The sequence below is a fragment of the Canis lupus genome, chromosome 1 (genome assembly GCF_011100685.1).
Source record: "Canis lupus familiaris isolate Mischka breed German Shepherd chromosome 1, alternate assembly UU_Cfam_GSD_1.0, whole genome shotgun sequence".
NCBI lineage: Eukaryota > Metazoa > Chordata > Mammalia > Carnivora > Canidae > Canis > Canis lupus.
In genome coordinates, this window is record NC_049222.1 from 100926355 (window position 1) to 100951550 (window position 25196).

The 25196-nt window shown below is 43.4% G+C and overlaps 1 protein-coding gene across 2 annotated transcripts; it reads left to right on the plus strand.

Annotated features, from left to right (window-relative positions):
• The first annotated feature begins 3573 nt into the window (after positions 1-3573).
• On the plus strand, positions 3574-24315 carry LOC102152013 (zinc finger protein 850-like). 2 transcript variants are annotated; one of them, XM_038527460.1, is made up of 3 exons: positions 3574-3804; positions 6349-6475; positions 19076-24315. In XM_038527460.1, exons 1-3 carry the CDS (start codon positions 3772-3774, stop codon positions 21871-21873), a joined length of 2958 nt encoding a protein of 985 aa, XP_038383388.1. In that variant the 5' UTR covers positions 3574-3771; the 3' UTR covers positions 21874-24315. The 2 variants fall into 2 exon arrangements, with proteins under 2 accessions (XP_038383388.1, XP_038383389.1); XM_038527461.1 differs by lacking the exon at positions 6349-6475.
• The last annotated feature ends 881 nt before the right edge of the window (positions 24316-25196 follow it).

Sequence of the window (25196 nt, forward strand, 5' to 3'; positions counted from 1 at the left end):
GTAACCGCTACTAAATTCATGTATTGCTATGAATGGACTAGACCAATACAAAGGAAAAATAACTACCAAAAAAAAAAAATTCATGGATATTGTCTTTCAGGCATTCCAGAGAGATGTACTGTTCCAGGGTACACATTCATGTTGTTCTTCATTAACATGTGTTCCAACTTCATGGTTAACCAAGTGGCTTCAGGATCTTTGACCTGCACTGGCATAGGCAGCAAGGCCATCAAATTCACAGCAACAGCTTTTCCCCCAGCCTTTCCCCTGGGGCTGGAGTCCTCAGCACAGCTCTCATCGTGGTGGGTGTTTGTCTCCTCTTACTCTGTCTTCTATTTTATATTTTTACATAACCCTGATTATAAAGACACACCAGGTGTGATGAACAGCTCTGCCCTGGTGTCTTCAGGCCCCTTGACATTCATCCCTTCATGCTTTGGCAATGACACCCAGGTCTCTTGTTTTGCAAGCTGGGCAAAAAAACAAATGTTCTAAATGCAGTTTCTGGGCTACAAGTCCCCTCTAGAACACCCTATCATTTGTTTAGTCAACTTTATATATTTGTAGGCTCTCATTTTACATGATTTAATCTTCCAGGACATTTTGATTCAAAATTGAGTAATAATGTGGGCAGCCCGAGTGACTCAGCGGTTTAGCTCTGTGTTCAACCCAGGGCCTGATCCTAGAGTCCTGGGATCGAGTCCTACATCAGGCTCCCTGCATGGAGCCTGCTTCTCCCTCTGTGTCTCTGCCTCCCTCTCTCTCTCTCTCTCTCTCATGAAGATTATTAATAACTTTAAATTTTTAAAAATTAATTTACTAGAGAGAGAGAGCTTGAAGAGTGGCAGGGAAGGACAGGGAGAGGGAGAGAGCATTTATTATGCAGGCTCCAGACTCAGTGTGGAGCCTGATGACGGGCTCAATCTCACAACCCTGAGATTATGACCTGAGCCAAAGTCAAGAGTCAGATGCTTAACCAACTGAGCCATCCAGGCACCCCTTGATGATTATTTTTAAATAATTTTCTAAAATTGGGTGCCCGGGTGGCTTGGTGGTTGAGTGTCTGTCTTTGGCCCGGGTTTTGATCCTGGGGTCCTGGGATAGAGCCCCACATCAAGTTCCCCACAGGGAGCCTGTTTCTCCCTCGGCCTGTCTCTGCCTGTGTGTCTCTCATGAATAAATAAATAAAATCTTTAAAAAAAAAATAATTTTCTGGGATCCCTGGGTGGCACAGTGGTTTGGCGCCTGCCTTTGGCCCGGGGCGCGATCCTGGAGACCCGGGATCGAATCCCACATCGGGCTCCCAGCATGGAGCCTGCTTCTCCCTCTGCCTGTGTCTCTGCCTCTCTGCCTCTCTCTTTGTGACTATCATGAATGAATAAATAAAATCTTTAAAAAAAAATAATAATTTTCTAAAATTGAATAATGTTTTTTTTTTTTTTTTTTTTTTTAAATTTTTATTTATTCATGATAGTCACAGAGAGAGAGAGAGAGAGAGAGAGGCAGAGACACAGGCAGAGGGAGAAGCAGGCTCCATGCACCGGGAGCCCGACGTGGGATTCGATCCCGGGTCTCCAGGATCGCGCCCCGGGCCAAAGGCAGGCGCCAAACCGCTGCGCCACCCAGGGATCCCCCCTAAAATTGAATAATGTTAATCACTAAAGAGATTCAGGAAATTTTATGATAATGTAGGGAATCATTATACTAAATAAAACTGGAACAAACTTGAATTACTGGAAACTGAATTTATTCAGAAATAAGAAAGAAATGGAAATTCAGACACACAAAAGTAGCAAGATATAGGCAAGTCCATTGGGGGTTTTGAGCAGGCTGTATTTACCGGCATACTGTACAAAGACAGAGTCCAGCCAGAGTTCAAGCAGTAAGTTAATTGTCTTCAGGATGGAAAACATTCTTGGAGGATGTTCATTGGTCAGGTGATAAGTCTTCTGTAAATTGAACACTTAAAGGAAACGAGTCTCAGTCGTTTTTTTCCTGGGTAGCTCAGCGGTTTAGTGCCGCCTTTGGCCCAGGGCGTGATCCTGGAGACCTGGGATCGCGTCCCACGTAGGGCTCCCTGCATGGAGCCTGCTTCTCCCTCTGCCTGTGTCTCTACATCTGTCTCTCTGTTTCTCATGAATAAATAAATAAAATCTTTAAAAAAGATAAACAATATTTGTTTTAAAAAAGATTTTATTTTTTTGACTGAGAGAGATCACGGAGGGAGAGGAAGAGAGGAAATCAGACTTGCCGCTGAACAGGAAGCCTGATATGAGACTAGATCCCAGGACCCCAAGATCATGACCTGAGCTGAAGGCAGATGCTCAACCAACTGAGCCACTCAGGTGCCCCTAGTCTCAGTTCTTAAGTTCCATTCTCAGAGTGTGTACGTGAGATTCTCCATTTCATATCTTCCAGTTCCATTTGAAATTGAAATCCTTTCACAGAATGTTCATGATTTTGGAGCTTAGGGTGGAAAACCACTTCTGATTTGAAATTTATGCAGACACTTATATATAGACTTGTTTCAATTTACAGACCATAGTGGGGAAAAGTGTTTTAACACTTAACTTTCTTCAGTATCCCTTTATATTTCCCCAGAGGTATTTCTGACACTATCTTTTTTTTTTTTTTTTTCTGACACTATCTTTAAACAGTATAAACATTATTACTAATTTTCTGAAATTTCCATTTCAAAACTGTTCTTCTAAAATAATCTTAATTCTCTATGCAGAACTGTACCGGCAATCACTGATACGTGATGCCTCTAATCACTTACAGGCAAGGACATGAGAACATGGGGTTCAGTTGCCCCTTTGTCTGGAGGTTCAGACATTCTGCAACTGTGAAAGTTGTAGCCACTGACCCAAACTAAAATAGCATTAAGGCTGATCTCCATTTGAGATAGATGTCAGTGTGCTCAATAGAATTGAGTGTATCTTGGAGTACTGAGTAAGACATATTATATAAAAAAATGGGCAAGACACAATCACTGACCCACAATCAAGTGACACATTTTCTTTGGGAACCAGAGGCAGAGATCCTGCTTGTTCACCTGTATGAGGGCGGCCTAACAACTTTCTTTATTCTGAGTCATAGCCCTGCATAAAGTTTTTTCCCTTGCCCTTAGTCAATCATATTAGAACTCACAAAACTGACAAACTCATCAGGCTACATGCATTTCAAGAGGATTAAGAAAATGCCTTCAGCTATGCGTGGACTATTTTGTCTGAGTGACTCTACGGAATATGATCATTTAGATCAGTGGATCTCGGAGTACCTCAAAAACAATATTACCCTCTGGAGCATGCTGACCTTTACAGAGTATGAAATTAACGCCTTTTCACTGCAGTTCACAAGGAGCAAATCCTCTTCTCTGCATCCCGCCCAACCTTTAGGTTCCATCATCCCTTGAGGAGTCGCATGGCCAATGCTCTGATTGGTCAGAATAGAGAAACGCTCTTGCAGGGGCCACTAGAAAGCCGCCAACTACATTACCCAGAAGATCGTGCGCGGAATTGAGCCAATGGAATCATTTCCGCGGGAATACCTCCCCTAGGGGTGGGACTTCCGGCCTCCTCCTTGTGGCGGCCATTTTGCTGCTCTCGGGCGTGCCAGGGCGGGACCGAAGTGACGGAACTGTCAAGGCGCTGGAGTTGTCCCCCCCGGCAGAGAGGCGGGTCCGCGGCTGGCTACGCCGCCCGGGCTGCCCCGCACGTGGGCCAGGACAGGGACCGTCGGCCCCGGTGTTCGCCCCGCACCCCGAGTCCGATGGCTGCGGCCGTGCCCAGGGCCCCGGCGCAGGTAAACGCTCGTTGCCTCGCCTTCCCTCCTCCTCCCCCTCCTTCCCTTCTCCCCTCTCTCTCCCCCCTTCGCCCCTCCCTTTCCCTCCCTCACCCCTCTCCCCCAGACCTTCAAGGCCCGAGCGCGGGGCGCCTGCTCGCGTCCCTGCGGCCCAGGCCCCGGTGTCCCGGACAGGGAGGCAGTGGTGGGCGGGGGGGCCCGTATGTGAGCGCCGGTGCACTGGCGTGCGGGAGCGGGCTCCAGGGGAGGGGCCGGTTGGTAGAGAAGCTGCGGGGTGGCGGTGGGGGGCTGAGGCGGGAGGACTCTGCGTTTGCGGAACAGAGAGCGTGAGGCGGCGTCACGCGGGGCCTGGCGGGCGGAGGTGTGGTATCTCTGTTCCGAGGACCCTGGAACTCGTGAAAAAAAGAGGGACAGTCTGGGTGAGGGTCTTAACAACTTTCCAAAAGCTGCTTGAGGGAAAACAGGTTGAATGGGGGTGGTGAAACAAGGAAGCAGCGGGAGTGGAGTTGTTGGAGGTCGCAGAGCTTGTATGAGGAGCACTGAGGATTGAGGCACAGGGGTTAGTTAGCCTGAGGTCACTGGGTTCCAGGCCTGGGCGGGATGCGGAGGAAGCCTGATCTCGTGGAACCCAGCCCTGGTTTCCTTACCTAAACCTCAAATTCTGAAGGTTGTGAAAGCACTTAGAAAACCTACAAAAGTATGGGGAGGTTGCCTCTGTCCCTTACTGGTCTGGACATCGCCAGTATGGTGTCTGGGATTGTGGTGTCTTAAGGCTCTTCCCTTGGTAGTTTTCCAGTTGCTGGGTTTGGGGACCCTGAGGATACCCCAAGCCCAGGGTCTTGAGTGCAGGCCAAGGGTTCCAGGCAGGTGTTCCTGTTGCTGTCAGCTAATATAAACAGATATGAGAAATTATCCCACAAATAAACACCAGAGTATGCAAATGCTTGAGATAACAGATCTTGAGGGTAAGGGAGGAGGCAGCTGCTATAATCCAGAGGAGTGTTGATGGACGAGAGTGGTCCCTGTAGAGGTGGGTGAAAAGTTGGACTCTGTGTCCATTTTTTAAAGAGTGGTAGATTTTTTGATGTTATAGTTGAGAGGGAGGGAGGAGACCAGGAATACCGCAGGGGTTTTGGTTCTAGCAGCTAAAGGGATGGAAGTTCCATCAACTGGGAAACTTTTTTTTTTTTTTTTTGAGATTTAATTTATTTATTCATGAGAGGCAGAGAGAGAAGCAGGCTCCATGCAGGGAGCCCGATGCGGGATTTGATCCTGGGACTCCAGGATCATGCCCTGGGCCAAAGGTAGAGGCTCAACTGCTGACCCATCCAACTGCGATGGATTGATTGTAGGTTAATTTTCTTTGGGACTAAGAAGAGTTTTGTTTGGTTCTGGTAAGAGTCTGAGATGTTTCAGAGAACAGTGAGTGAAGACAGCAAATAAGTAGCTGGATTCACAGGTCTGGAGATCTGGGGAGGTGGTTTTGGATAAAGATATCCAAAAGTGATGATTATTGTGTGGACCAGGGCAGAGCTGTGGATTACATTTATATTTGGAAATGCAGGTCATCATGACAATGCCTTAGCTTCAGAGGAAGATGCATGATGAGGAGTGATTGTCTTGCTGAGCACACAAATGCAGGTGAAGGAGAAAGGTGATCATGGTAACCATGTGGGAGAGAGAATGGTTTGACAAATGATCAAGGCTTCCATGGGATGAGTGGGCATGAGATGGCTATGGAGGCATGGGAATAATTGAGACAAGATGACACTGAGGCCAGGCTCCTCCTTTTATTCATTACTATAGTTTCACTGGAATATTGTGGTGAGCTTTGATGGGGTCTGGGGTATTTAGTCTTGCTGGTAGATAAGATCTGGGGTCAATGTAGTCATTTGTGAGAGTCATGATGCCAGGGGAAACTCTAAGGACTGGGGTTTTAGGAAAAATTGAATGGAAGGTGGGGGAGTTGTGACTGCTGAGGGGACAGCAAGTCCACAGAAGTGGAAGTGGGTCACGGGCATTTGTAATCTGTATGTGCCTCTAGGTGTCTAGTATTGAAGCAAGGATCCGGTACAGAGAAGCCCTTAAGCAGCAATCAGGGCTTTGCCCAGAGTGGAGCTATGGGAGTGCAGCTGTGAGAACTAAAGATGTGAGAGAGGTACAGTTTACAGAACAATGTGCACAACAAGAGGAAGTGGGAGCTAAAGGCCTCAGGGTGTTAGAGGCTGAAGGGTAAAACAGGAGTCCACATTTCATTGTATCTTGGGAATCTCAAAGTAGAGACTCTGGGAGAATTGATGATGTAGAGGAGACCCTACAGGCCAGGACGAATTTGGATGATATCTCTGTTCCCCCTGCCTGATGTTGAGGGCAGAACACAGTGAATAAAGAGAACCTGAAGATAGGGTGGGCGTCAGGTGCACCTACTCCTGGCATTTCTGAAGTGGGGAGCTTTGAAGGAGGATGAGCATGGGATAGATGTGTGGTGAGATGGATTGTGGGATCTCAGAGAATGTTCATGGTTTCATCTGTCCATCATAACAGGATAGTGTGACCTTTGAGGACATTGCTGTGTACTTTTCCTGGGAGGAGTGGAGGCTCCTTGATGAGGCTCAGAGATTCCTGTACCATGATGTGATGCTGGAGAACTTTGCACTTATATCCTCACTGGGTAAGGCCCTCACCCTCCCCAGTGGCCTGAACTGTTTCTTTTCCCTCCCCACTCACCTTTTCTCAGTGTCTCTCATATGTGGACCATGAACACTGCCTGCTTCTCAGCTTTCTGGGTAGTTGCTGTGTTGATAGGGCTGGTTTATTTGCACTGCCCTCTTCTCTCCCCTGCAGCCTCAATACCTGGTATACTGAGCCCTCTTAGGAAAGGATTCAGGGTTAGTAGATTTTTAGTGAGCTTAATGGATTCTGTCATGCTTATTCTCTTTTTTGTTTGGGTCACTGTGTACAGATCCATGTCACTTCTGTATCCCAGGATTGGTTGGTTTGTTTGTTTTTAAAGTAAGCTCTACACCCTTGGGGCTTAAACTCACAACCATCAGATGAAGAATTGCATGCTCAGGGGCACTTGGGTGGCCCAGTCAGTTAAGTATCTGCCTTCGGCTCAGGTCATGATCTCAGGTTTCTGGGGTCGAGTACCACATCTGGCTCCTCTGCTCAATGGCAAGTCTGCTCCCTCTCACTCTCTGATCTTTCTTGACTTCGCTCTCCCTCAAAAAAATAAATAAAATCTTAAAAAAAAGAATTGGATGCTTTACTGACTGAGCCAGCCAAGGCTCCCCTGTATCCCAGGTTTTGATCTCTCCTTTTAGCCAGCATTTCCTTGTGTCTGCTTGTGCCAGGTTTGCATGCATTGTCATAGTCACCACTTAACTTGAACCATAGGCTACTTTTCAACATACTCCTAAAGGTTTATAGTTTAAACATATTTTTTTCCCTCCAGCCTAGTAATATAAAATAATTAAAATGTACGAGGTGCACCTGGGTAGCTCAGTGAGTTGAGCATCTGACTCTTGGTTTCTGCTCAGGTCATGGTCTCAGGGATGTGGGATTGACCCTTGTGTGTGGCTCCACGCTTAGCACGGAGTCTGCTTGTCCCTCTTTCATCCCTCACTTGTGTTCTGTCTCAAGTAAATATATAAAACCTTTATATTTAAAAAAATAAAAATGTACATACAGTGTGATGATTTGGTATATGCATCCTTTGTAATATAATTTTCACAATGGAAGTTCATTAAGTATCTACCACCTCATAAAATTACATTATTAATTTTTTTTAAAGATTTTATTTAAAAAAAAAGATTTTATTTGTTTATTCATGAGACACACACACAGAGAGAGGCAGAGACACAGGCAGAGAGAAGCAGGCTCCATGCAGGGAGCCAGATGTGAGACTCGATCCCGGGACTCCAGGATCACGACCTGGGCTGAAGGCAGACGCTTAACCACTGAGCTACCCAGGTGTCCCTACGTTATTATTATTATTATCATTATTTTTTTTTTTTGTAGAAATACTTAAGATCTACTCTCATTTCACATATACAACATATTATTAACTGTAGTCACTATGCTGTATGTTTTATCTTTGTATCTTTTTCGTTTTATAACTGAACATTTGTACCTTTTGACTAACATGGTACATTTCCCCCACACCTTAGCTCCTGGCATTTTATAGGCATACCTTGGAGATACTGTAGGTTTGGTTCCAGTCCACCACAATATAGCAAACATCACAATAAATCAAGTCAAATGAGATTTTTGTTATCCCAGTACATATAAAAGTTAGGTTTATTACATATAGTCTTTTTTTTGTTTGATTTTAGAGAAACCTCAAGCAGACAGGGAGGGGCAGAGGGAGCATCTTAAGCAGGCTCCACACACAGCACAGAGCCTGACACAGGGCTTGATATCAGGACCCTGAGATCATGACCTGAGCTGAAATCAAGAGTTGGACTCCTAACTGACTGAGCCACATGGTGCCCTGTTACACTATAGCCTACACTATAGCCTAGCATTATGTCTAAAAAAAAAAAAAAAAAAGTACACTTAAAAATATTTTAGTCCTAAAAAATGCTACCATCTGAAATTCTAGCAGGTTTCTTTTTGGTGGTGAAGGGTCTTGCCTTGATACTGATAGCTGCTGACTGGTCAGAGTGGTAGCTTGCAAGGTTGGGGCGGCTGTGGCAATTTCTTAAAATAACACAGTGGAGGGCAGCCCAGGTGGCTCAGCGGTTTAGTGCTGCTTTCAGCCCAGGGTGTGATCCTGGAGTCCTGGGATCGAGTCCCATGTCAGGCTCCCTGCATGGAGCCTGCTTCTCCCTCTGCCTATGTCTGTGCCTCTCTTTTTCTGTGTCTCTCATGAATGAATAAATAAAATCTTAAAAAAAAAAAAAAAAAAAAAAAAAGACAGTGGAGACGCCTGGGTGGCTCAGTGGTTTGGCGCCTGCCTTTGGCCCAGAGCATGATCCTAGAGACCCAGGATCGAGTCCTACATCCGGCTCCCTGCACGGAGCCTGCTTCTCTCTCTGCCTATCTCTGCCTCTCTCTCTCTCTCTGTGTGTTTCTCATGAATGAATAAATAAAATCTTTTTTTTTTTTCTTTAAGAAAATAAGACAACAATGACGCTTGGTGCATTGACTCTTCTTTTGTAAATGATTTCTCTCTAGCACGTGATGCTGTTTTATAGCATTTTACCCATAGTAGACCTTTCAGAATTGCAGTCAATCCTCTCAAACCCTATTGCTGCTTTATCAACTAAGTTTATATAATATTCTAAATTATCACTGTCATTTCCACAGTCTTCGCAGCATTTTCACCAGGAGTAGATTCCATCTCTTTTTTTTTTTTTTTTCCGAATTTTATTTTATTAAGATTCTATCTACCTATCTATCTATCTCTATATCTATTTGAGACACAGAGAGAGAAGGGCAGAGACACAGCAGAGGGAGAAGCAGGCTCCATGCAGGGAGCCCTACATGGGACTCGATCCTGGGTCTCCAGGATCAGGCCCTGGGCCAAAGGCAGTGCTAAACCACTGAGCCACCCAGGCTGTCCTTTTTTTCGAATTAAAAAAAAAAAAATTAACTCCAGTATAGTTAAATATAGTATTTTTTAAAACATGTTTGAATTTTAGGTTCCATCTGAATAAACAACTTTCTTTGCTCATCCATATGAAGTAATTTCTCATCCATTCAGGTTTTATCATGAGCTTGCATTCAATCATCTTCAGACTCCACTTTTTTTTTAGATTTTACTTATTTGAGAATGAGAGAACAGGAGAAGAAAGAGAAGGAGAGGGATAAGTAGACTCCATGCTGAATGCAGGGCTCAATCTCAGGACCCTGACATTGTGACCTGAGCCAAAATCAAGAGTTGGATGCTTAACTGACTGAACCACCCAGGTGCCCCCAGGTTCCACTTCTAGTTCTAGTTCTCTTGCCATTTCTACCACATCTGCAGTTACTTTCTCCATGGAAGTCATGAACCCTTCAAAATCATCCATGAGGTTTGACATGAACTTCTTCCAGACTCCTGTTGATACTTTGACTTCTGGCACCCATGAATGCAGCTAGAATGTTGAATCCTTTCCAGAAGGTTCCTACTTACTTTGCCCAGATCCATCAGAAAACTCACTCTGGCAGCCCTGGCCTTACAAATTGTCTTCCTCCCTTCCTATTTGAGAGAGAGAGAGAAAGAGAGTGCATGCACAGTTGCATGCGAGGGGTAGGGGAGTAGAGGGAGAATGAGGTAGTCTTAAGCAGACTCCATGCTGAGCAGGGAGTCCGGTATGGGGCTCCATCCCAGGACCCTGAGATCATGACCTGAGCTAAAAGCAGATACTTAACTAATTGAGACACCTAGGCACCCCAACAAATTGTATTTCTTAAATAATAACACTTTGGAGTGTTGGGGTGCCTGAGTGGTGCAGTTTTTTCAGTGTCTGACTCTTAATTTCAGCTCAGGTCATGATCTCAGGGTCATGAGATCAAGTCCCATGTCAGGCTCTGTGCTCAGTTCAGGGTCTGTCCTCTACCCCTTGCACACAGGAACACACTCACTCTCTCTTTTTCTCTCTCTCCCAAACAAATCTTTGAAAAAGAAAAGAAAGAATGTCGAAATTACTTGGGCTACAGAATAGATGTTATGTTAGCAGGCATGAAAACATTAATGTCAGCGTGCCTGGGTGGCTCAGTCACTTAAGCATCTGCCTTTGACTCAGGTCATGATCCCAGGACCATAGGATTGGGCCCTGCATTGGGCTCCCTGCTCAACAGGAGTCTGCTTCTCCCTATCCTTCACGTGCACGCATGCACACTCTCTCTTGCTCTTGCTCTCTCAAGTAAATAAATAAAAATCTTAGCAAAAACAACGTTAATGTCATTGTACATCTTCATCAGAGCTCTTGGGTGACCAGGTGCTTTGTCAATGACCAGTAATTTTTGAAACATTTTTTTCTGAGCAGTACGTCTCAACAATATGCTTAAAATATTCAATAAACCAGCACCAATAAACAGGGTGCTGTCATCCAGGCTTCGTTTTTCCATTGATAGCTCAGGCAGGATAGATTTAGCATAATTCTTAAGGATCCTAGGATTTTCAGAGTAATAAATGAGCACTGGTCCCTAATGAGAGTCCACCTGTCCTTTGAAGCCAGGCTTGATTGACATCTCTAGCTATGAAAGTGCTAGATGACATCTTCCAATAGAAGGCTGTTTTGTCTGCATTGAAACTGTATTGTTTAGCATAGCCACCTTCATGAATGATCTTAGCTAGATCTTCTGGATCACTTGCTGCAGCTTCTGCATCAGCACTAGCTGCTTCACCTTGTACTTTGATGATAGGGAGATGGTTTCTTTCCTTCAACCTCATGAAGCACCCTCTGCTTTCAACTTGTCTTCTGCCAACTCACCCCTCTCAGCATTCCTAGAATTGAAGAGAGTTAGGGCCTTGCTCTGGATTAGGTTTTGGCCTAAGGGAATGTTGTGGCCACTTTGATCTTCTATCCAGACTACTAAAACTTTATATCAGTAGTAAGGCTGTTTGCTTTCTTAACATTTGTGTGTTCACTGAAGTAGCACTTTTAATTCTCTTCAAAGACTTTTTGAGGGTTTTTGTGTGTGTGTGTTCACAGCTTGGCTACTTGGCTAGCTGTTGGGCTCAAGAGGCCTAGCTAGCTTTTGGCCTATCTTGGCTTTCAACATCCCTTCCTCACCAAGCTTAATCATTTCTGTCTTTTGATTTAAACTGAAAGATGTGACTCTAACTTGAACACCTGGAAACTATTGTAGGGTTATTAATTGCCATAATTTTAATACTGTTGTGACTCAGGGAATAGAGTGGCCCAAGAGAAAGAGATAGAGGAATGACTGGTCATGGAACAATGAGAAGAGACACAACTTTTATCATTTATTGATTATGTTAAATGTCATATGGGCACAGTTTGTGGCGCTCCAGAACAATTAAATGGTAACAAAGGTCTCTGATCACAAATCATCATAACAAATACAGTTCTAACGGAAACATTTGAAATATTACAAAAATTATCAAAATGTGATACAGACATGAAGTGAGCAAGTGCCATTGGAAAAATGGCACCAATAGACTTGCTCCTTGCAGCATTGCCATAGACCTTCACTATGTTAGAAACACAGTATCTGTGAAGCATCATAAACCAAAATACCATAAAACTAAAATATAAATAAAAATGCCTGTACTCTCTGTTTCTGTGATTTTGGCTTTTTTATTTTTTATTTTTTTTAAACATGCCAACCTCAGTATACAAGGGTTCCTTCAACCTTCACCCTCACTAACACCTATCTCTGCTCTTTTTGAAGGTAGCCATCTTACCAAGTGTCGAGTGATACATTGTGGTTTTGGTTTGCATTTTCCTGTTGATTAGTGGGGAAGAACATTTTTTCACATACCTGTTGGCCATTTGTAGATTTTTTTTGATAAAATGTCTATTTATGATCTTTGCCAATATATATTTTTTAAGATTTTAATTATTTATTCATGAGAGACATACAGAGAGAGGCAGAGAGACACAGGCAGAGGGAGAAGCAGGCTCCATCCAGGGAGCCCGATGTGGGACTCGATCCCTGGACTCCAGGATCACACCCTGGGCGAAAGGCAGACGCTCAACCACTGAGCCACCCAGGCATCCCTCTTTGCCAATATTTTAATCTGATTGTTTCATTGTTACTGATTTGTATGAGCACCTATATATTTTGGATATTAACCATTATAAGGTAAAGCATTTGCAAATATTTTCTCCCATTATATTTTGTTGATTATTTCCTTTGCTGTGCAGAAGATTTTTAGTTTGATGTAGCTTGACTTGTTTATTTTTGCCTTTGTTGCCTGTGTGTTTTGTTTCCTGTCAGAAGACTCATTGTTAAGACCAGTTTCAAGGGACCTTTTTTCCCCCCAAGAAGTTTTACATTTTCATTTTCATGTCTACATTGAAGCCTTTAACCCATTTTGAGGTAATTTTTGTGAGTGGTGTAAGGTAGGGTCCCATTTTCTTTTTTTTTTTCTCTTTTTGGCATATGCATATCCAGTTTTCTCAGCACCATTTATTAAAGAGATTGTCCTTTTCCTATGTGTGTTTTTGGCACCCTTGTCAGTAGTTGATTATATATGTGTTGGTTTATTTCTGGGCTTTTTATCATGTTTCTGTATGTCTGTTTTTATTCTAGTACCATAGAGTTTTGATTACTGTTTTGTTTTTTTTGTTTTGTTTAAGATTTTATTTATTCATGAGAGACACACAGAGAGAGAGGCAGAGACACAGGCAGAGGGAGAAGCAGGCTCCATGCAGGGAGCCCAACGTGGGACTCAATCCCGGGTCTCCAGGATCATACCCTGGGCTGAACGCGGCACTAAACCACTGAGCCACCAGGGCTGCCCTTGTGTTTTTTTAAAGATTTAATTTATTTATTCATGAGAGACACAGAGAGATGCAGAGATACAGGCAAAGGGAGAAGCAGGCTCCGTGCAGGGAGCCTGTTGTGGGACTTGATCCCAGGACTCCAGGATCATGCCCTGGGCCTAAGGGAGGTGCTCAGCCACTGAGCCACCCAGGCATCCCGATTACTATTGTTTTGTAGTATAGTTTGAAATCTCTAAATGTGATTCCTCTAACTTTGATCTTCATAATCAAGGTTTCTTTGGCTATTTGAAGTCATTTGTGGTTCAAATTTTAGGATTCTTTCTCTGTTTCTGGTAAAAATACCATTGGAATTTTGGTAAAGATTGCATTGAATATTAGATTGCTTTATATAGTAGAAGTATTTTAATAATAATTCTTTCAGTCTAGAAATATGGGCTATCTTTCCATTTATCTGTGTCTTCAGTTTCTTTCATTGGTGTGTTACAGTTTTCATTGTACACATCTTGCATCTCCTTAGCTACATTTATTTGCAAGCGTTTTATTTTTTAATGCTATTGCAAATGGAATTGATTTCTTAATTTCTTATTGAGATACCTCATTGTGGGGCAGCCTGGGTGGCTCAGGGGTGAGCGGCTCAGCACCGTCTTCAGCCCAGGGTGTCACCCTGGAGACCCGGGATCGAGTCCCACGTAGGGCTCCCTGCATGGAGCTTGCTTCAGCTTTTGCCTGTGCCTCTGCTTCTCTCTGTCTCTCTCTGTGTCTCTCATGAATAAATAAATAAAATCTTTTAAAAAAGGGATTTCATTGTTAGTAATAGGCACATCTAATTTTTTATTTTTCCTTTGGCCAATTGATTGGATAGGCATTTGTTGTTTAATGCCCACATATTTGAATGGTTAAGCTTCCTGATGCTTTTTTTTTAAGAGTATATTTATTTATTGAAGATTTTATGTATTTATTCATGAGAGACACAGAGGCAGAGACACAGGCAGAGGAAGAAGCAGGCTCCCTGCAGAGAATCGGATATGGACTCCCATCCCGGGATTCCAGGATCACACCCTGAGCTGAAGGCAGAGCTGCGGAGCCACCCTGGCATCCCCAGAATATCTTTTTATAGCATACTCACCCTTCTTGTGACGGTGTGAAGTGATAGAATGCCTACACGATGAAATGAAGTGAGGTGAATGACATAGGCTTTGTGACATAGCATTAGGCTACTATTCCTCCTGACAATACGTTACAATGAAGAAGGATCATTTGTTTTTGGACCATGGTTGACTATGGTAACTGAGACCGTGGAAAGTTAGATAAGGAAGGACTCCTATATTTTGAATATGATTATACAATTGCATTTATTAGAGTATTCTATATTTTCATGTTACTAATTAGCATACTTTCATTTCAGTTTGAAGAACTGTGTTTAGTATCTTTTGTAGGGTAGGTCAAGTGGTGTTGAACTCCCTCAGCTTCTGTTTGGGAAAGTCTTTCTCCTTCATTTCTGAAGGACAACTTTACTGGTAAAGATTTTTGGTTTGCGGTTTCTTTGTTGCAGCATTTAGAACATATCATCCCATTTATTCCTTGTATTCAGTGTTACAGCGAAGAAAACGGCTCATATCCTTATGAAGGGGAGGGGAGTTCCCCGCCCCCCATATGAGTTTCTTTTCTCAAGGCTGTCAAATTCTCTTTGTCATTACATTTAGACTTTTATCATATAGTTGACCTTTGAGCAACGTGGGGTTAGGGGTGCTAATCTCTGTGTAGCCAGAAATCTGTGTATAACTTTTGACAGTCCCCAGAACTTAGCTACAAATAGCCTCTTCTTCACCAAAGCCTTCCTAATTAGAGTCAATTAGCCCATGTTTTGTATGTTATATGTGTACTGTATTCTTACATTAAAGTAAGCTAGAGAGGGACGCCTGGGTGGCTCAGTGGTTGAGCATTTGCCTTTGGCTCAGGGCCTGATCCCGGAGTCCCAGAATCGAGTCCTGCATCGGGCTTCCTGCGTAGGACCTGCTTCTCTCTCTGCCTGTGTCTCTGCCCCCCTCCCCGCATCTCTGTCTGTCTCTCATGAATGAATGAATGAATGAATGAATGAATGAATGAATAAATAAATAAATAAATAAATAAATAAATAAAATCTTTGAAATGGACAAGTAAGTAAGCTAGAGAAAATAAGATTTTTGTCCCTGCCCATCTGCCTTCTTCAGGCCCCCATAATGCAAGTATTGCTCTGTTTCTTGATGTCCTATAGTCCACACAGACTTTCTTTATTTACCCTTTTTAAGTTGTCTTTTTTATAATTTGACTGGATGATTTCAAAAGGCATATCTTTAATTTCAGATTCATTTTTTTTGATTGATCAGGCTGGCTATTGATCCTCTCTATTGCATTTTTCTTTTCTTTCTTTCTTTCTTTTTTTTTTTTTAAGAAAGAGGATATCAAGCAGGCTTGGTGATATAGGGCTCCCATCTCACAACTCTGAGATCATGACTTGAGCTGAAATCAAGAGACATGTAACTGACTGAGCCACCCAGGCACCCCTGCATTTTTCATTTCATTCATTGTATTCTTCACCATAACTTTTTCTATTAAGTTGTAATTCCAGTATAATTAACATACTATGTTCTATTTGTTGCAGGTATACAGTACAGTTATCTATCGAAAATCTTGCATTGTTTATAATTGTTTTCCTTATTTCATTGAATTGTCTGTGTTTTCTTATAGCTCACTGAGCCCCCTTGAAAAATTATTTTGATGGGACGTCTGGGTGGCTCAGCAGTTTAGTGCCTGCCTTTGGCCCAAGGCCTGATCTCGAAGTCCTGGGATCAAGTCCCACATCGGGCTCCCTACATGGAGCCTGCTTCTCCCTCTTCCTATGTCTGCCTCTTTTCTGTGTCTGTCATGAATAAATAAAATAAAATCTTTAAAAAAAGTTATTTTGAATTCTTTAACAATTCCTAGATTTGCATTTCTTTGGGGTGACTGATCAATTACTGTGTTCCTTTGGAGGTGTCCTGTTTCCTTGATATTCTTGTGTTTCTTGTAGCCTTGCGTTGATGTCTGTACATTTCATGGAGTAGTCACTTTTTCCAGACTTTACAGAAAGGTTTTGAACAGGAAAATCTTTGTCTGTCTGTTGATGTGAATGCACCAGCTTGGTGGAGTGTGGCAAGTCTGAGTATAAGATGGTCAAGAGGCTTAGTGTCTGTGCAGCTGTTACCTGAGATCAGTGTCAGCAAAGATTGTAGGAATCCAAGGCTGTGTGTGTCCATAGTAGTAGAGAATGTTACTGGGAACCTCCTGATCTCTCTCTCTCACTGGAAGTGTTTTGGCTGTGGTGTTCCTTTGATGCCAAGTCCAGCTCTTGGGTGTCTTTGTGGTGGTTTTATTTATTTTTTATTTTTTTATTTTTAAAAGATTTTATTTATTTATTCATTAGAATACACAGAGAGGAGAAAGAAAGGCAGAAACACAGGCAGAGGGAGAAGCAAGCTCCATGCAGGGAGCCTGACGTGGGACTCAATCCCGGGTCTCCAGGATCATGCCCTGGGCTGAAGGCAGTGCTAAACCACTGAGCCACCGGGGCTGCCCTTTGTGGTGGTTTTAACATTGGAGTGTGATGTGCAGGCACCAGTGGATCAGGTAAGGGTCTGGGTTCTAGAATGTGAATAGTTAGAGCAATAGCAGTTCTAGGATCCCAGATTCTGAATAGCCTATAGCAGTGATGACTTGCTGTGTGAGATGCAGTTGTACACTAAGCATTGATGGAGTCTGTGACTGGAGCATAGGTACTCTGTCTCTGGTCCTAAGGAGCTCACTAGCCCACAACAGCCATGGAACTGGTGCCTCGACCTGGGCACTCAGGTGACAGCCATGCAGTCAGGTTATGAAATATAGGCATCCATGGAATAGTTGCAATGCTGGCATCCAGGGTATATGCAGTGTTGATGTGAGTGGCAGCTCTGCCCCTGGAATGGAAAATGGCTCCCTTTTCGGGGGGAGAGGGCAAGTCAGCATATTATTCTCTGGCGGGTTTCTGGTGATAGCTTTTGATTACCTTAGTGCAAAAGCTGCTGGGGTCTTCTGCAGAGCAGGCATATGGGGTCCATGCCTATAAACACTTGGACCCCTCTGCTGTGTAATCTGTGATGTTCTGCTACTGTAGCAGGACTTATTGAGGTTCTCTGCAGCAAAGGATGCTGAGGTCCCCTGCATAGTAGGGGACTGTAATGGCATCAGCTCTTTGGCTGACACAGTCGCCATCCTTCTTATTTTCTGCCTATATCCATATGTCTTCACTAAGCCAGTGTCCCCATTGATCCTTTTTGTGTGGTGGTTATTATTATTGTGTGCTCTGTTGTGTCACTGTGTATTTAATATTTTATTTATTTATTTGAGAGAGAGAGAGCACATGCATAAGCAGGGAGAATGACAGAGGGAGAGGGATAAGCAGGCTCTCTGCTGAGGAGGGAGCTGGATGTGGGGCTCAATCCCAGGACCCCAAGATCATGACCTGAGCTGAAGGCAGGTATTAACTGAGCCACCACCCAGGTGCCCTTTTTAAAAATTTTTTTTTTATTATTTATTTATTCATGAGAGAGACAGAGAGAGAGAGAGAGTCACAGACACAGGCACAGGGAGAAGCAGGCCCCATTCCATGCAGGGAGCCCAACATGGGACTCAATCCCAGGTCTCCAGGACCACACCTAGGACTGAAGGTGGCGCTAAGTCACTGAGCCACCCGGGCTGCCCTTAATTGGCCACTTAAACCTTCCAAGGGCAAAGGCTGTTATGCTGACATTACTTACCTTGCTCTTTTGTGCTGAATAGCCCTGGGGCGGGGCTAGCTATTCATTTGTCCTGTTTTTCCCTTAGGACTTGTATTGTCCATGTCCCATGTAGTTGTCCAAGGCTTATAGGGAAGAATCTTTTTTTTTTTTACAAACAAATTGTGGGGGTTATTCCTACCATTACCCCACTTATTGTCTTTTTTTTTTTTTAAGATTTTATTTATTTATTCATGAGACACACACACACAGAGAAACAGACACACAGGCAGGGGGAGAAGCAGGCTCCATGCAGGGAGCCTGACGTGGGACTTGATCCTGGGTCTCCAGGGCTGAAGGTGGCACTAAACCTCTGAGCCACCAGGGCTGCCCAGGGAAGAATCTTTTATGTATCACAGGATGGACAGGACTCCAGACATGGCAAAGTAGACTCAGAGCAATGTGGTCCTGGTCAATGACTGGAAAGAGTGTTCAGGTCATACCAGATCCCCCATGGTGAACCTGTCTTTATTCACCCACACTTTCATGCCATTTCAAGTGGCCACACTTCATTGCTACCTTTTCTTCTCCATTTTGACATTTTGCCAATCCCCTGACTTCCAGCACAGGGATAATCTCCACTTCTCTGGACCCCACATTGTACCCATTTCTCCCACTGTTCTTTCTGTGTACTCCAGCATTGGCCATGAGATGTTCATGTATCCCTAAATTGACACTGAACAGTAGCTAATCTGTTGGCAGTTAGATTTTAATGGGCTTGGATGCATGCTTTTACCCAGCCTCACATCAGCAGTAGCAAAGGTCCTGCCAAAGACTGTTGACAGGGAAATCAGTTGTAATCCTTGCCTCTTTTTCTTGTCTCATACCCTGTCTTTGTATCCTTCCCCTGGTGAGGTCACCATTCTGTGACCTTTGGGGTCAAGTAATGCACAGTGGCTGCCCCTACAACTGAATTCCAACTACGGTGTCTGGAAAAGTATGCCATAGACTCATGCCTAAATGAGATGGATGTATATATGTCATGTGCTCATCCCCTCGCTATGATCACGTATCTCACCAGTGTATCTTTGCGTTCAGGTTGCTGCTGTGGAGCAGAGGATGTGGAGGCACCTTGTGAACAGAGCATTTCTGTAGGTGTGTCACAGGACAGAACGCCCAGGGCAGCTCTGACTTTCCGGAAGACCCACCCCTGTGAGATGTGTGGTCCAGTCTTGAGAGACATTTTCCACTTGGCTGAGCACCAAGGAAAAGAAAACAGCCAGAAACTGTTGAGGTGCGGGGCATGTACAAAAAGATTTTATTTCAGCATAAAGTTTCAACAGCAGCAGGAGGAGCATGTGGGAGAGAAACTGTTGAGAAACAGTGTGGACAGGGCCTCTTTTGTGAAGAGTTGCGGAATCTTTGATTCAGGAAAGCCCTTTACCTGTGGAGAGGTTGAGAAGGACTTCTTGCCTGGCTCAGGGCATCTGCAGCAAGAGGCCACTCATGCTGGGGAGAAGCCAAACACAATCACACAGTGCAGGGGAACTTTACAAAGCAGAAAAAGTCATTACACCTGGGGAGAATGCAAGAAGGACTTTGGTCCAAAACACACACTTGTTCAGGACCACTGTTTTGTATGCAGTGAATGTGGGAAAACATTCAGGTACAAGTCTTCATTTGCTATACACCAGAGATTCCATACTGGAAAAAGACATCATGAGTTTGGTGAATGTGAAAAATCCCTTCGGCAAAGCTCAACCCTCAGTCAACATGGAAAGACTCACACTGGGTCCAGGCAATACAAGTGTAGCAAATGTGGGAAGTCCTTTTGCCACAAATCTGTCCTCATTCATCCCCAGAGATGGCATAATGGAGAAAATGTGTGCAGTGAATGTGCAGAGTCTTTTAGCCATAGCTCAGTGTTGATTCCATGTAGAGTTCAAACTGGAGAGAGGCCTTATAAGTGTAATGACTGTGCAAAATCTTTTACCTCTGTCTCTGCCCTCAGTTATCATCAGAGATCTCACACAGGAGAAAGGCCTTATGAGTGCAGTGAATGTGGGAAATCTTTTATCTCTAGGTCTGACCTCCGTTATCATCAGAGAGTTCATTCTGGAGAAAGGCCTTATGAGTGCAGTGAATGTGGGAAATCTTTTATCACTCGTACTGCTCTCCGTTATCATCACAGAGTTCACACTGGAGAAAGGCCTTATGAGTGTAGTGAATGTGGCAAATCCTTTACTCGAAGAAATAACCTCATTATACATCTAAGAGTTCACTCAGGTGAAAGACCTTATGAGTGTAGTGAATGTGGGAAATCTTTTACCTTTAGCTCCAGCCTGCGTTATCACCACAGAGTTCACACTGGAGAAAGACCTTATGAATGTAGTGAATGTGGGAAATCTTTTAACAATAGGTGGACACTCATTCGACACCGAAGAATTCACACAGGAGAAAAGCCTTATGTGTGCAGTAAATGTGGGAAGTCTTTTACTTGTAGCTCTACTCTCCAGTATCATCATCGAGGTCATCTTGGAGAAAGACCTTATGAGTGTAATGAATGTGGGAGATCTTTTACCACTAGTTCTGCCCTCCGTTATCACCAGAGAGTTCATACTGGAGAAAGGCCTTATGAGTGCAGTGAATGTGGGAAATCTTTCATTTCTAGGTCTGACCTGCATTATCATCATAGAGTTCATTCTGGAGAAAGGCCTTATGAGTGTAATGAATGTGGGAAATCCTTTATCCGAAGAAATAACCTCATTTTACATCAGAGAGTTCACACAGGAGAAAGGCCTTACAAGTGTAGTGAATGTGGGAAATCTTTTAATAATAGGTGGACACTTATTCAACACCAGAGAGTTCACACAGGAGAAAAACCATATGTGTGCAGTGAATGTGGGAAATCTTTTACCTGCAGCTCCACACTTTGTTACCATCAGAGAGTTCATGAAGGTAAAAGGCCTTATGAATGCAGTGAGTGTGGGAAATCCTTTACCTCCAGTTCTACTCTCCGTTATCATCAGAGAGTTCACACAGGAGAAAGGCCTTACAAATGCAGTGAATGTGGGAAATCTTTTACCTTTAGTGCCAGCCTTCGTTATCATCACAGAGTTCACAGTGGAGAAAGGCCTTATGAGTGCACTGAATGTGGGAAATCCTTTAAAGATAGATCACAATTCAATAAACACCAGAGAACTCACACGGGTGAAAGACCTTACGAGTGCAGTGAATGTGGGAAGACTTTTAGCCAAAAATCTTCTCTGTCAATACACCAGAGAATTCATAATAGTGAACGATCTTATGAGTGTAGTGCTTGTGGGAAATCTTTTACATCTATCTCTGGCCTTGGTTATCATCATAGAGTTCATAAGGGAGAAAAGCCTTATCAGTGTAGTGAATGTGGGAAATCTTTTACCAATAGCTCAATACTGATTCGACACCAGAGAGTTCACACAGGAGAAAGACCTTATGTGTGCAGTGAATGTGGGAAATCTTTTACCAGTAGCGCTACCCTTTCTTATCATCAGAGAGTTCATGCAGGTAAAAGGCCTTATGAATGCAGTGAATGTGGGAAGTCTTTTACCTCCAGTTCCACTCTCCGTTATCATCAGAGAGTTCATGCAGGAGATAGGCCTTATGGGTGTAGTGAATGTGGGAAATCTTTTATCTCTAGCTCCAAACTACGTTATCATCAGAGAGTTCACACTGGAGAAAGGCCTTATGAGTGCAGTGAATGTGGAAAATCCTTCAGGGATAGTTCACAATTCAGTCAGCACCGGAGAGGTCACACTGGAGAAAGGCCTTATGAGTGTGGTGAATGTGGGAAATTTTTTACAAGAAAATCTACACTCTCTCAACATCAGAGAGTTCACACTAGAGAGAAGCCTTAGGTGTGCAGGGAATGTGCAATTTCCTATTCACTATAACAACACTGGAGGGAACTCTGAGGAGCCATCTCTCTGAACTAAAACTCAGCTAAACATGCAGTGGTATATTCCTTGTAAGTTTTAGTTCTGTAATAAACTTGTGTAAATATGTTGCACTTTCTAAACCGTCCAGGGCTCTTTTCCAGATTTAGCTCACTGCTAGATTTTGTAGCCAAAGCCTTTTCACCTCTCCCACTTCGGAGGTCTACAAAGTGTGCATCAGTCACCACTACAATGTATTCAGGGAAGCTGACCTTTGTTCTCCCATGATTTAGAACAAATTAGAAGTAACCTGAGCCCTGAGGGATCAGCTTTCCTGTCTCCTTAACTACCTTAGGCATGGACCTGAATCAGTGATGACCCAGAGAAAATGAGTTTGGCTGGCAGCTTACAGAGAATGACTACCTTTTTTCAGGGACATGTTGGTCTCCTGTGACGCGATGTTTTTCCAGCTTCCCAGTGAAACAGTAACTACTGCACATTGCTTTGGCTTATGTGATGTTCAAGGCCTTACTTTTTAAGTCTTAATTTTGGATGTTCTGCTTACTGTTTGGGGTAGTTTATAAATGGATCTGGGCTCAACAAGCAGTACTGGGTGAGCTTTTTAGGAGTCTCAAATTGTGCTTGAGGAGGGAGAGGAGGATGGCAGAAAATAGCTTGCCAGTGTTGATCAAATGTGCATTGCTGCCCCACAGCCTCTGAAAAACTGCAGGGCTTTCTGGTTTTCATTTGAAATCCTAGATGCTTCGTGTTTTAGGAGTCTCAGTGATTGGGACGCCTGGGTGGCTCAGCAGTTGAGTGTTTGCCTTTGGCTTACAGTGTGGTCCTGGAGTCCTGAGATCGAGTCCCACATGGGGCTCCCTGCTTGGAGCCTGCTTCTCCCTCTGCCTATGTCTCTGTCTCTCTGTCTCATGAAAAAATAAAATCTTAAAAAAAAAAAAAAAAGATGACTCAAGGAGGAGGCAAGTGTGAGACCCTCAGGTGCTTCTGAAAGCAGCATAAATTTTTTCTCCTTACTCAAAGGAGACATCACAGGGGATGTCAGCACTGTTGAGTTATCTTCCCTAGCTTTACAAACAGCCATGTGCCCTGATGTCCACAGCCTAATTGGGCTAGGGTCACTGGTTGTAAGATCACAGGGGGCAGGGGAAACCATAATTGCTACAGAAACACTGCTTAATAGGAAGTAGAGGAGACCGCAGCCAACTAGATGGAATATGCCTCTTCTAAAAATGGATCCGGACACGTTTCTGTAACAGTGATTTTGCAAGGTTAGTGTGTACACAAATCTCAGGACCTCCAGGTATGATTATCTTGTGTTAGGTATAGTTATTGTTAGAGAAAAAAATAAAAACTAAAATAATCCAAAGGTTCTGTGGTTTCCTCTCTGTGATGTCTGCTTCAAAGCCACTACCACTGAGTCAGGGGAAAAAAAGATAAAGGGTAATCTATATTCCTGGAATATGACACTTGTGACCCAGGAAGCATTCCTGTTGACTTGTATGGAAATACTCTGTTGTTCTCCACATTTGCTGCCACTAAGGTAATACCCCATAGGCATGAGAAAGAGGGATGGAATCGGTGTGGGGTGGCCAAACCAATTTCCCAAAAAGAGTGGGACATAGACATTTTGAGCCATTTTTAAAGCTTTGTTAAGTAAGGCATAGTTTATATTTTCTAGCCTGCATGTATTTACCGTGTGATTTGGTAAATTTTGACATAGTTATGAACTTCTGAAACCATCATCATAGTCCTGTTAATAACTTTATCTGTCACATGTTTACCTCCTGTTCTTTTATAATCTCCCCTGCCCCTCCTACTTCTCCAGGTAACTACTGATTTACTTGCTTTTACAATAGATGGATAGTTTTGAATTTTTTAAATTTATGTTTGGTATTGATACTGTTTTGATTTTTTGTTTTTATTGAAAATTACTTTGAGATTCATCAGTGATATATGAGTAGTGGGTTTTTTGTTTTTTGTTTTTTTGCTGAGTAATATTTTTGGATATACCAGTTTATCCATTTATCTGTGTTTGAGGATTTGGTTTATTTCTAGATTCTGACTATTGAAGGTAAAGCTAGTGTAAACATCTGTGTTCTTTATGTGAATGTATGTTTCTTTGATGTTTTGTCAGTAACTTAGTGTATAATGTCTGGGTCATAGAGTAGGTAAATGTTTTACTTTTTGATTGTATCGTTTGCCTTTTCCCAGCAGTGTAGGAGTTCCAGTTCATCCACATTCTGAACATTTGGTTTGGCTAATTATTTAATTTTAGGCCTTTTAATAAGTTTTTAGTGTTATGTTATTTTGTTTTAATTACATTTCTGTAAGGATTCACAATCATTTTTTCCAATGCTTATTTACTGTCTACACCTTTGGTAAAATGCATGTACCTTTTTCCTATTCTTTGAGCTTTAGCTATTTTCCTTTAACAGATACAACAATGAAACAAGTGTGTTTCTGCGTGCATGCGCTACTCACAATGGAATGGACAGCTGTACGCTTTCAAATTTTTTCTGCATTGTTAACATATTCTTTGTCACATTCTTTTAAAAAAGATTTTATTTGGGGAGAGAGTGAGCGAGCGGTGGGGGAAAGGGCAGAGGGAGAGGGAGAGGGAGAAGCAGCTTCCTTGATGAACAGGGACCCCAGCCCAGAGCTCAATCCCAGGACCCTAGGATCATGACCTAAGCCGACGGCAGACGCTCAACTGACTGAGCTACCCAGGCTCCCCTCTCCATCACATTAAGTCCAGTCATTGGGGAATGCATTAAAGCCTTGCTTTTTAGTGGCTACCTATTTTCCTTTTTTATCACCATTGGGGTTGGTGGGTTGGAGCAGATGGGGGACAAGATTGGATCAGTATGGGCTGGGTTTTCCTTTGAGTCCCAAAGCCTGCCTAGGGGGTGATGTAGAGGTCACTAATCAGATTTCCCAAGTCTTTGTCCAGGGTCCCTAGGTTTAATTCCTGGATTTCGGGCCACTGTAAGGACCCGCAGGCAAAAGCCCCTATCCAGGGCCTGTTTCAAAAACCCAATGTACAGTGGGATTAGGAGTGGCCCTATCCCTGATCCATTGGGAATTGTGAAGAGCTGAGGTATTCATTCCTATATAGCTGTACCTGTGGGGAACATCCTAGAGCCAGGCACCTGTAGCTCTCCCTGTTACCACCAGACTGCTATGCCACCAGGTGTGTCAGAAAGAAATAGAGCTGCTCAAGAGCCCCTGATCCAGGTCAGTCCCTAGGGGGAGGAGGGTCTGCACAGTAGGTCTCAGTGTGGTTT

Coding starts and splice junctions, on each gene's coding strand:
- LOC102152013 (XM_038527460.1), top strand. CDS start 3,772: ATGGCTGCGGCCGTGCCCAGGGCCCCGGCGCAG. Junction 3,805..6,348: donor TGCCCAGGGCCCCGGCGCAG/GTAAACGCTCGT, acceptor CCATCATAACAG/GATAGTGTGACCTTTGAGGA. Junction 6,476..19,075: donor TGCACTTATATCCTCACTGG/GTAAGGCCCTCA, acceptor CTTTGCGTTCAG/GTTGCTGCTGTGGAGCAGAG.